The sequence below is a fragment of the Poecilia formosa genome, unplaced genomic scaffold (assembly GCF_000485575.1).
Source record: "Poecilia formosa unplaced genomic scaffold, Poecilia_formosa-5.1.2 Scaffold5, whole genome shotgun sequence".
In the NCBI taxonomy this organism is placed as follows: domain Eukaryota; kingdom Metazoa; phylum Chordata; class Actinopteri; order Cyprinodontiformes; family Poeciliidae; genus Poecilia; species Poecilia formosa.
In genome coordinates this window covers 737,821-750,004 of record NW_006799944.1, presented here as the reverse complement: position 1 = coordinate 750,004, position 12,184 = coordinate 737,821, and the positions used below count along the sequence as shown (strand labels likewise).

General features: G+C 42.0%; 1 protein-coding gene across 14 annotated transcripts in view; it reads left to right on the top strand.

The window, feature by feature from the left end:
• The window catches only part of mef2cb (myocyte enhancer factor 2cb), an 83,694-nt gene that overhangs the window by 67,466 nt on the left and 4,044 nt on the right, over window positions 1-12,184 (top strand). For 6 of the 14 annotated variants that reach the window (XM_016676760.1, XM_016676766.1, XM_016676769.1 and 3 more), the window contains 5 exons: window positions 1,981-2,161; window positions 2,937-2,984; window positions 9,397-9,569; window positions 10,472-10,495; window positions 11,306-11,435. In XM_016676760.1, the coding sequence (XP_016532246.1) occupies window positions 1,981-2,161; window positions 2,937-2,984; window positions 9,397-9,569; window positions 10,472-10,495; window positions 11,306-11,435 (556 nt within the window). The remainder of the gene's footprint in view (window positions 1-1,980; window positions 2,162-2,936; window positions 2,985-9,396; window positions 9,570-10,471; window positions 10,496-11,305; window positions 11,436-12,184) is intronic. The other 8 variants (XM_016676786.1, XM_016676773.1, XM_016676780.1 and 5 more) reach the window with 3 other exon arrangements.

The following is a 12,184-nucleotide window of genomic DNA, read 5'->3' as shown; positions in this document are numbered from 1 at the left end:
TGACAGAAGTGTGACCGCAGCTCACAGGCGTTTTCCTCTATTAATTGCAGACTTTCTCTCAAGAAAAAAAAAATATATATCTGACTTTCCCACCTTGAACTCATTCCGCCCGCTTTACTGTTGCCTGTGTCCCGGGGGGAGTGTGGTGTGCATGTGTTTGTCCTTTTGCTGCCTGCACCAAAACAGCGCTCAGTCACCTGCAACATCAGGGGTTTGGGGCTAAAGGGGAGGTGGGGGGGAGGTGGCAGGCAGCATGGCAGAGAAACTGTAGCAGATGTTCCAAGTTCTTCGCAAACCTGAAATTATTGAAGGCTTCTTAGTGGACACATGTCAAGGTAGCGTCTGCAAGAGTTATGATGTTAATTTTGCAAAGTAAGCTGACACAAACCACAAAATAGGGACTTCTTTTCCATTTAAACTGACCCCTGCTCCTCATCCAGAATGTGCCATATTGGAATGGTTAGCTCTCTGGCACTTGCATAGAGAGACATAATTCCACAGTATATTAGTAAGAGGAGAACAGTAGTATCTAGCCCACGTGGAGCAGGAGGCGATGTGGTTAGAAAAAAGGCAGGGGTTGCTGAGTTGAGGGGTGGACTCTGTACACAACAAGTGGCAGTTCAGCGTGTGGTCAGGGCGCCTGCCAAACACTGGGCCTCTGGATTGCAGGGGACTGTTGGCAGGGGATGGGGGGGCTGTGGGGAAAGGCAAGGGAGGAAGATGAGTGAAAACAGGAAGGATGGCACCAGCTAGAAGACAGTTCACAAACGGGGCCCTTTGCTCCCAGTAATGAGGGACGTAGACAGCTCCCACTACAAAGAAGGCAATCATAAGCTCTGAAAGTCCAGTGAGGAATCTAAAATGGAAGAAATGGTGGACTGGGTGAGTGACTGGATTGGCAGTCACAGTGAAGCGTACAAAAGCTCACAATGAAAAATGGTTGAAACAACCATTTTTGTATGTTGAAATAATATTTGTCCTTAGCAATGTAGAGGGAAAAAAAATCGTAGAAGTTGAGGTAATGCTAAGGCACCAAGCTGGTTTCCATGTACAGCAGGCCGATGCTCTCACGATACACTCCCTCCGCAACTTGAAGACACATGGCAGTAATTTAGAGGCCTATTTTCTACTTCCTAAAGCTAACATAAAGGATCAACCACTTCCAGGGCACTCCCAAGGTTAAATCCTTCTGCCAAATGACACAATAAATATGACAAACTGGATGCCTCAGGGCTGTCGGGTTAGCTTGACTCGTGTTCCTGATTGAGCTGCTGGCTGATCTGCGCCAACCATTTAAACACCTGGTGTCGGCTTAGTGACGCACAAGGGGAAATAATTCTTTATTTCATCTAGAAAAAACGTATTCAGGAAACACTATTTAGAAGGTAAATCTATTATATTTTACTTTGGCCTTCTTAGGAAAACACAATGCCAAATCCTTATCCAAGTAACCCATAGAATTTATTTTTGGCTATTTTGTAATAGTCCAGAAAAAGCTCAGATCAGACATGAGTCTGTTTCTGATCTCAAGATGTAGGAAAGTAAAACAAAAAGTTGTCAGTCATGCCATTCTTAGGAATTATTTGTTTCCATGCTAAGTCATGCTAAATCAAACTCTAATGCTAAAGGGTTGCCATGGCCAGAGTTACTAACAAGATAATTCCTTGTTTTTTGTTGACAATCTTTCCTTGTCCTACTTATTCTTTCTTTACCACTGTCTTGTTTGGATTTTTAAAATTTCCTGTACATGTCCAGTCCATGTTTTTTTTTCACATTCATTCATCCACTTTTCATCTGTACTCTTCAGCAATTCTGTCTTTATTCTGCACTCCTGGAGTGTTTCTGAATCATCATTTTGTCTCTTTTTATCCACCCTTTACTAAAAGCCCTAATCTTTAATTTACTCACTTGAATGGTTGTTATCTTTAGTCTAATCTTTGTCTTTTATATATTTATATATATTTCTCATCTCTTTCCCAGCAGGCTGTGCCCCCATCGAACTACGACATGCCCGTCTCTATCCCCACAAGCAACCAGAACAATTTAATCTACAGCCATCCCGGTGGGTCCCTAGGCAACCACAATCTGTTGCCACTAGCGCACCATGGTCTACAGAGAAACAGCATGTCTCCAGGCGTGACACATAGACCCCCCAGTGCAGGTAACGCAGGTAGTGCCCCATGTGCCCCCATGCACCCCCCCAACCCCAAAGCATGCGGTTATCCCATCTGTCTGTCTTTTCGAGCAAGCGTGTGAACCTGTCTGTCATGCTAATAGAGCCAGACACATCAAAACGTGTAATTTAATTCATGACAGCTACCCACAATGTTCCACCTAAAGGCGGTGAATGAAGCTGGAGTTTTTTGTTTTTTTTTCCTCCCACATATAATCACATATTCCCCGCTTCACTGTTTTGTCAAAGGTAACAGCAAAATGATGTAAAACAATATTAAATCCCAGCCCACAGTTATTTATTGTGAGACTCTGGTGCTACTTATAAGCAGTTGAGCCTGTTGGTTTGTTATTGTTGTCCAAAGTCCTTTTTCTGTCCCTGTAGCCCAAAAGGCTGTTGCCCACACCCTCAACCCTGTCATTACGACTGGATGTCTGAAACGCAGAGCACAAACTAAATATGAGCTTTGGCGCTCACCGCATCCAGGGCAAAAAACATTCTCAACCCTCCCACTCTTCCACCTCGCATGTTTTAAAAATAATAATGTGTCATTTTTCTTGGACAGCACCTTCGTGCATCCGCAGTGTCGTCCAGTTGCTCAGTGTGCTAAGGGTTTAAGTGGGAGGAAGCCTTGCTTCTCGCGTCGCACCGACACACGTTGTGATTAAAGTGGGAGAGACAGGGAGGCGGAATGGATGCTGTGTGGGTGTCTATCCTCTAATGGTTTTTTCTCCTCTGCTTTGCTCGTTATTTCATCTTACAGGTGGCCTCATGGGTGCTGACCTCACCACTGGTGCAGGCACCAGTGCTGGTAAGAATGGCCTCGTCTTCTCACACATGTCTGCTTGCAGACACACAAACACACATCTATGTCACCCACTCACCCACTTGGGGCCATAAAACGCATGACTAACACTAACCCAAACCCAAGTGAAGATTTGGTCCATGATGTGTTGAAGTTAGTGGTCGTGGAGTTCATATGGGAATGTTTGCTCAGTGCCTCGGCTGTGACACATCCTGCCCGCTTTCAGCTATAAAATGGTAAAACAAGTGGGGGGGAAACAGAAGAAGCTAAAAAATTGCACCGTATGCAGAAGCTAGGCTCTGAATCTCTGGCTACTTTTTACATATTCAAAAGAGGGAAGTTTATTATTTCTGTAAAACATCTTATTTTATTAAGCAGTGCTGGTGGAGAAGCATGTTGATGAAATCTTATGAGACAGCTTTTGTTTGTCCACCAGTGTACCCACAAGGACATGTTCAGCTCGAGTTTATAGCAAAGGGACTCCCATTTTAATGGTTAAATTTTACGGCATGCAGTGCGGAGTGTAAAAATGGGGAATTGGGGGCGTTGGTCGGGCACAGCTGGGTAGCCTTGTCTAACACACACCCGTACACACACACACTCCCAAGGCCCTGACATGAGGGGTCAACGCCTGGCTCTCTGTCTGGTCACCCGTCGCACACAACAAACACGAGTGCGTGCAACAACAGGGCCATTTGTTGTGGCGTACGTTCCATTGACGGCGTTCCGTAGTGCGTGCCTCAAACGCAGCCTTTGTGTTGCCTTCACTGGGGGGGAACAGAGGCACTCTGTGAAGGGCTCTGCGTCGCTCAGCAGCCGTGAAAAACACAACGTGGAGAGAGAGGGTCATGTGGAAGCTGAAAGATTCCATTCAGTTCTCATTTGAGTGGGGGTGAAGGGGGTAGAAAGAGTGTCTTGGTGGGGTTGTAGGGGGGAGACCCCGGTGATAAATATCCACTGATGGTGGAAGCATGTGTGCAAATGAAAAACAGTGGGGGAACACAGATGGAAGTGTTCTACTAACTTGGTCAGCCGTTTTAATGATGTTGCTACGAACTTCATTAGAGTTACAGTCCCTTTCTTAAGTATTCGTGCCGCTTGAACTTTGTCTCCTTTTGTCACCTTACAACCGGAAGCTTTAATGTATTTTTATTGGGATTTTATTTGATAGACCAACACAAACTTGTGCATGATTGTGAAGCAGAAGAATGATTGTACAATTTATTGTTTCCAATTAAAATTAACTCCTTTACTTGTATGCCTATAAGAAAATTGTACAAGGAATGCCTGGTTGTTTAATTTATTCTCAGCAAAAATACGACTTTTCTAGAGAATATGAGTGAACAAACAATTTCATGAAGATCAAGGGAGACGGGCCAGGAATAAAGTCATGGAAATGCTTAAAGCAGTGTTAGGTTAGTAAACTAAATCCCAAGTTTTAAACATTTCACAGACCACTGTTCCAATGATTATTCAAAAACAAAAAAAATATGGGTCAGCTGCAAAATTACTGTGTTGTGACTTTCCATCTAACCTGGCAAAATGGCATGGAGAGAATTATTCAGAGAAGCAGACAAGAGGCCCATGCTAACTCCAGAGGGTCTACAGAGATCCACAGCTTAAGTGATTTAGAAGAAAGTGTGTGTTAGAATGGACCAGTTAAAGTCCAGACCTAATTTTTTTTGAGAATATGGTAAGAAAATGTATGACCACATATGCCAGCTTTCCAGCTTACATGGGTTTGAGCTATTTTACCAAGAAAACTGACAAAGTCTTCCATCTTTAGCTGCTTAAAGCTGGTAGAGACATATCCCAAAAGACTTGCAACTGTGTTGGTTTATCACATAAAATCCCAATAAAATTGCATGTGGTTGAAAAATGTCAACACTTTCGTGGGAGCATGAATACTTTTGCAGGGCAGTCAAGGTGTTTCAAATACTGTTGCTCCATAAAGAGCCTTCTGATGCCCATGATCTTTTCACTGTGTTTAAATAAACAAAATCCACATTTTGTGGCCCTGTCTTAGATATGTCTATATGTCTATGACAGATCTAAGAAACCAAAACCTTTTGGATGGATGTCTTTCAGATATACATGTAAACACTCATTTTGTGGCACTTTCTGCAAGAGTTCAGTTTCTTTGCGAGACTAGTTGTAAAACACTGTGTTTCAATCATATCTGGGACCAATTCTTTGGAGAATTGACTTGCAATGTTTACCAAAACACCCTTTTTTCTCATCTTGTGCAAATATGGTACATGAAACCCAGATGTGGGGGTGTATTCAAAATCACTAAAGGTCCCCAGATAATTCTAGTCTAGTGTAAATGGGGCATGTCACTGAAAGGCTTAGTCATCATGTCTTTTCTATGGAAATATTGCAGGCGGTGTGTGTGCACATGTGCATGTTTGCTTATTTATGCAGTATATTTTCAATCTGTCATTCCCTTAGCCGGCTGGGAGAGAGTACGAGGTGGTGAAAGGGACAGAACAGGAGAGTAAGAGGCCCGTCGAGCAGAACTCCGGCTTAAGGCCCCAGCTTGTGAGATCCTAGCGACTGCCATGAGCAAAACTAATTACCCATGATCCACATTCCAATCAGCACCCTCCTCACTAAAGTTCTGCAAGAATCTCTCTTCTTACCTCCCAGCTTTATCATACACCATTCACTCCCTTAAGTCTGTTACACGTGGAGCTGGACGAGTAGTAGACTGCGCATGGTAACTGGCAAAAAGTGGCCTTCAACTGCTTAAACAATGTCTTTCCTCGGTCTGAGCAGCAACAACTGCACCAACTGTGCAAATTGCGAGCTCGAACGTGACACCTTGGTTCAGTTGGAGAATTCGGGGTTGAATGCACATTTGGCCAAACCGCAACGGAAGAGTGTGTGAGCATGGGGAATAGAATGGAGCACGCCTGTTAGACCACAACAGGACATCAGAAATTTGTTCAGTAACAGTTAAATGTACGAGAGTTTAACCACACCTCTCTTTTTCTGTGTGTGTGTGAGCGTGAGCGACGTGTGTAAGAGGGAAAGAAAAGGGTGAATGAAGACACTGGAGGGGCCTTGTCAAACACATGTCCTATGTAGCCATGGAGCTAAATTAACGTTGACCCCCCACACATGCACACTTATAAATAGCAGAAATAGCATGAAGCTGTTTATCTCAATCTCAGATCAGATTTTGTTCGCAGTCTGAATGTCTAACATAGCAACAGAAAAAAAAGGGGCTACTTGATAAGCTGTATTTAATTTTGGTACTTCCTCTAAATAGGTGACGCCAGCCTGCGTGCAGCTCCGGTTTGCAAAGCAGCATAAAAGGAGTAGGAGGAGGAGGATAGAAATGAACTCTGGGTATCATGTCTTCAGCTGATGTGGGGATTCAGTCCATGTTGAATGCTACCACCCTCAAATCAGCTGCAGAATAGAGAGATTTGAGTCGCAGTTCTCGCTTCATTAGTGTAATTGGTCGGTGATTTTACTTTTGAAGTGCTTAAGGACTGGCCTCTGCCACTCATGATTACAGTCATCCAGCATATAATTGACTGGACAGCAGCCATCTCTACAGGGCGGGAACACACAGATGTCTGATTAACTGGCACCGTGATGAAATCCATGTCTTCTTGACCAAAGTGTGTATTAACGTCTCTCTGTAGTGCGGCGTCTATTTTACTCATCTGTAGAGAAACACTGATGTACTTCCTGCTGGGTTATTTACCAAAGTATATGTGCATGTGTTGTGCGGTGTGCTTTGTGTGTGAGTGAGGTCTCATTCATCCATCTCCACATGCACCCACTCAGTCTCATAAAGGACCCGCCATGAGAATGAGAAAGCGGCAGTGCTGAAGAGGCAGCTGCCTCTTTACAAGTGTGAGAAAGACACTGGAGCTAAGAGGGGTCCGACACAAAAACACATGTGCAATCATATGCAAGGCTTGGAAGCACCCATATGCCATGCTGGGCAACCTGTGCTTATAGCGCTTTGTAAAGCAAAAGTATTCATTCCCCCGTGAACTTTTTTCGCAATTTGTCACATTCTACCCACAAATTTCAATTTGTTTTATCGGATGTGTGTAGTATCTGTGAGGCCCTTAGTAATTGGCCAAAATAAAGTCCCAGAAGGAACCTATTTAGTAAAGTGAGTCTACCTGTCTGTAATTTAATGTCAGCATGAAACCAGCTATTCTGTGAACGGACAGCATCACAAAGACTAAGGCACACAGCAGGTCAGAGGTGACCTTGTGGAGAGTTTTTCAAGCAGTTTTAGATTATAAATGTTCCAAGCTTTCAACATCTCACAGTGCAGTGTTCAATCCATCATCTGAAAATGAAAGGATTATGGCACAACTACTGTCCACGTCAACTGGCGAGCCAGATGAGAAAAGCATTATTCAGAGAAGGAGCCAAGAGACCTTTGTTACCCCTTGTGGAGCTGCAGAGAGCCACACCTCAGGTGGAAGAATCTGTCAACAGGGCAAGTATTTGTCATGCAGTCCTCACATGTAGTCATTCTAAAGCAGGAAGACAAAAAGACGTCTTGCTTGTAGTTTTCCACAGGTCATTTGTGGAATACAGCTAACGTGTAAAAGACGGTGCACTCTTCAGATCAGAGCTAAATAGTAACCTTTGTGACCTTCATGCAAACCACTTTGTGGTGGAAAACTATCTTTGCACGTCAGCCTGAACACAACATCGCTGCTAAGGAAAGCGATGGTGGCAAACTCATATTGTGGGAATGCTTTTATTCAGTAGGAACAGAAGAGTTTGCAAAAGTTACTGGAAGACGGATGGAACTAAATACAGGGCAAACCTGCAAGAAAACCTTAGGATGATGAGGATGTTCTCTTTCCAGCAAGACAACAGCGCTAAACATCAATGCAGGTGCTGCAAGGGAATACTTTAGATGAAAGCATATTTGTATGCTTGCCCGTTGGAAGCACAGATCTAAATCTAATCTGTGGCAAGACTAAAGATGCTCACAGATGCTCTCTATTCAATGCGACTAAGCTTGAGAGCTATTCTGCTGTTAGGAATGGGCAATAATGTGTGTATGTGCAAAGCTGGTCGAGAAATACAGCCAAACACTTGGTGGTTCTATGCTCTAGTGTTGACTCACTGGAGCTTATTATTAATTTATGCCATAATTTATAGACTTTTCATTTGTGAAAAATCACAAGAAAATATTTCATCTTGTTGTGTAACATGACAAAATGTGGAAAGATTCAAGGAGGTTGAAAACTTTTACAAGACACTACATGTGTCACTTATAAGAAAATCTCCGGATTTACACACAGGCCGAACTGCCTACAAAAAATATATATATATTATAAAACATACACAAAATGACATACTAACTCAATTCTAACAAAAGCTTAAACATGCTTATAAATCACACTTTTCAGCAATGACAGCACGACATGCTGTTTTTCTTGTTTTCTTGCCGGCCTCATTTTCTCTCACCGCCAGCGGTCGTTTACTCTTCAAATTGTTCAAATTGAGCTTTTGAGACTTTTCATTTCCAAACAACAACAACAACAACAAAAAAAAAAACCTCGCTCTCAAATTAAACAAAGATCAGCGAGGGAAATTGCCCAGGAAGACATCTGCGTCTCATTTTTCCCCTGGAGTATATGATTAGGAAATTCATTTATGTCTAACGTATAATTCCTGCCCGTCTTTCAAGTGGGAACGTCCACACTGCGCCCTGCGTTCTACCCCTTTGGAAGATCGGATGGGGAAGTAAGGGGAAAAACAGCCCACGGTACGGAGTTAGAAACAAAGACTTTGTTGCCTGGCAGTCTTCTCTTCGCTCAGACTTTTTTTAATGATGTTGGTAGGATTTCACCCCACCATTTTTCTTGTGTAGGGGAAAGTGGATCTTGAGCAGCAACAGAGTAGATTTTTTGTGCGGAACGATGGCTTAGTTCTGCTTTATTTTGATTTATTTATTGACCTCATTCTTCTGTGGTCTTGTGACCCATAATTAGATGTTTTTACTAGGTTAATTCACTGTGGCTGAGACATAAAGTCTTTGTTGACAGTGACTGAGGTAAAGGGTGTGTTCATCATATGACTTCCTAACAAATGACTGTTACTGTTGTGATAATCTGTTTGACTGCGGGTCTGTGGGTGTGCTTTTCTATGAGTCCCCATCTACTATAAGTGTCCCAATAAAATTCCTACCACAGGGTTGGGGAAAGGAGACACAAACACCTACAAGTGTCCAAAGGGAGAAAATAATCTCATCTATTCCCTGATTAGGCATATTGGAGTCAGCAGGGGACAGAGTTTAGCTAAACTTTTCTAAAAAGGTTTTTTAAAAAAAAAAAAAAAAAAAACACCTCAATTGTTTTTGTTACATATCAAGTCAGAAAAGGAGCATTTTTAATGTTTTCCATGTGTCGTTTTGTTCTGTCAGGAAATGGCTACGGGAACCACCGCAACTCTCCTGGCCTGCTAGTTTCCTCAGGTGGAATGAACAAGAACATGCAGGCAAAGTCCCCCCCACCCATGAACCTGGGCATGAACAACCGCAAACCTGACCTACGCGTGCTCATCCCCCCTGGGGCCAAGAACAACATGCCCTCCATTGTGAGTAATCTCTGCATCCTTCATTTGACATCCTTTTTCTCCTCATCTGCTTTCCCCATTGTATGTGATATGACCTGTATCTGGGTCTCTTATTGTTTATTTTCTTTTTCTTTCTCTCACTGCTGCTTTTATCTCTTTGTATCAGACTTGGGTTGATTGATTCATTGTTATGGGAACAGGGTTTCTGCAAAGAGCTAAAAAAAAAAAAGTCCTAAACAAGTCTTAAACCACTTCAGGGCCTAAACTGTCCTAAATACATCCAGATTTTCTGAACAAAATCTTAAAATACGTTTGGAAATCTGTAAAATTTATATGTACGCTTGTTTTTTTCTTTTGTCTCTTCCATTGATTTTTGTATATTTCTTGTTTTTGTTTTTTTTGTCTTTTTTATTTTTGTGCTTTTTCACAGAAAATTACTGCTGTCTGCATAGTTCGTTGAATCTGTTCTTACAAAGTAAATAATTAATTTAACTTGTTTTTCATATACCTTCATTTTAAATAATGAGTCTCTAGAAAATGTCTCAAAAGGAATTTACCTCCTGAAGTTTGCAGAAATCCTGTTCAAAACAATATCTTTTCCTTTTTGACAAATCTTTTCAAAAACTTTGTCTTGGCCCAAGGCTGATATTTTGTCAGAGACCCACCATAGATTCTGCTGTGTCTCTCTGCGCTGGCATTTAAACTGTGTGATCTGGCAGTTTTGCCTCATCCACTTTCAATCTGTTTTTAGTTTTAGTTAGTACAGGTTCACTAGCTTTTACATATATATATATATTTTTTTCCAATTAGTTTTGGTTTCATTGGTTCAGTCCTCAATTAGTTACATCCCTACGAGCTCCCTTAATGTGCTCAGTCATATGCACTAATTTTAATGTATTACCCTCCCCTTTCAATGCCATCAGTCTGAGGATGTTGACCTGCTGTTGGTAAGTCAGACTGCCACTCAAATTTAGAAAACGAGACAACCTCAAAGTAGTCAAAACCTTTGTTTTATTATAACAAACCACCTCTGTAGTTCGAGTGGGCACATTGTGCCTTAGAATCCCAACAGCTGTACCTTTTTATTGTGGGATATGTTTTTCTTTTCTTTGTTTAAGAAGAGCAACTCCTAACTTATAATGGCCAACTTTTCCCCCCCTGTTTCTGCTGATGACATATTGCGAGGGTGCATAGTGCCATCCAGTGGCGTGTCTAAGTAAAAACAACCCAACCACTTGACTGCCACAAGCCCAGCTGCATCTCCTCCTCCCTTCACTCTTCATGCGTTTCTTTTTCTAGCTTCCAGAGGGTTAAAAACACCTTCCATGCAGATCTTAAACCTCTAAATGTCCACACAAAAAACACCAGACACTTTCTGTTTTTTTTTTTTTTTCATCAAACCTCTATTGTTTTCTCCATCTCCCTCCATGAAAGGCTTTCCCTTGCAGTTGGCACCATACGTTGCTATGGAAACCCATGGTGTTACTATAGCGACAGCAGCCCCTTGTAAAATCAAAAAAAGAGAGGTAAATGATGGGGTTGGCAGAGTTCAACCGAGCCTCTTGTCAAGTGATTAATTTCCCCTGAAGTTGGTACCACATCTGATCTCTCAGCATCTGCTGGCATAAAGAAAGAAATTACACATGATACAATGTTGGCTACCTTTTTTCTTTTTTTCTCCTTTGTTTCCCGCAGAAGTTTGGTTCATGTTCTCAAGCTTCTCTTATGTCTTGTTTCTTTTTCTCTTTCTTTCACAGAACCAGAGAATTAACAACTCGCAGTCTGCTCAGTCGCTGGCCACTCCTGTGGTTTCAGTAGCAACTCCCACTCTACCAGGACAAGGCATGGGCGGCTACCCATCTGCCATCTCTACCTCTTATGGTACCGGTACGTACTTCAGCGTGTTCCCTCTCCTCTCCTCTTCTGTTTTGTTTTTTTTTCCAGTAACATTATTTAATGATGCTTATTTTACATTATTAACATAACTTAAGTTACTTTACACTTTAGTCAAACGACTCAAATTTAACAACAGAAGCTTTATATAAAACTCCTGAGAATGGACAACTCAGGAGTGTGTATATGTATTTATGTATGAAGTGTAATTTCTGTCCAGAATCTGGTGCTGAATCGGGTACAGTCGTACCATGATCATTAGAGCAAGGAAGTGTGGGCATGTGTCGGAAAGTCAAATCAGCATCTCTTAAACAATTCTCAACAGAACTCAATAAAGTTCTCACTGAACCAATAGCAGTATTTGACATCTCTATAAATCATTATTACTTCACCTTTGACCTCCGACATGCAGCAGTATGTCTCTTCACTGTTCCTTCAGAGTGCATTGCTGTGATTTTCCAAATAAAATTAAGAATTTTCTTGCATCTGAAAAGAGCCACTGAGCAAAAGTCCAGCACTTCTTCTCCCTAGTAAAATGATTCTGACAACTTTGCTAAGGAGTGCTGTTGCCCATGTATACACCTGTGTCCACACTTTGTTAATCTCCCCCAAATTTGAAAGGTCTTTGGTCCAGTATGTTGCGTGTGTACCTTTTTCTGGTCGTATTCCTTCCATTCTACCTCCTCTTCATATGCCTGGATACACTATTTGAACAGCCAGCTTCATTAGTAATGACCGTTTGT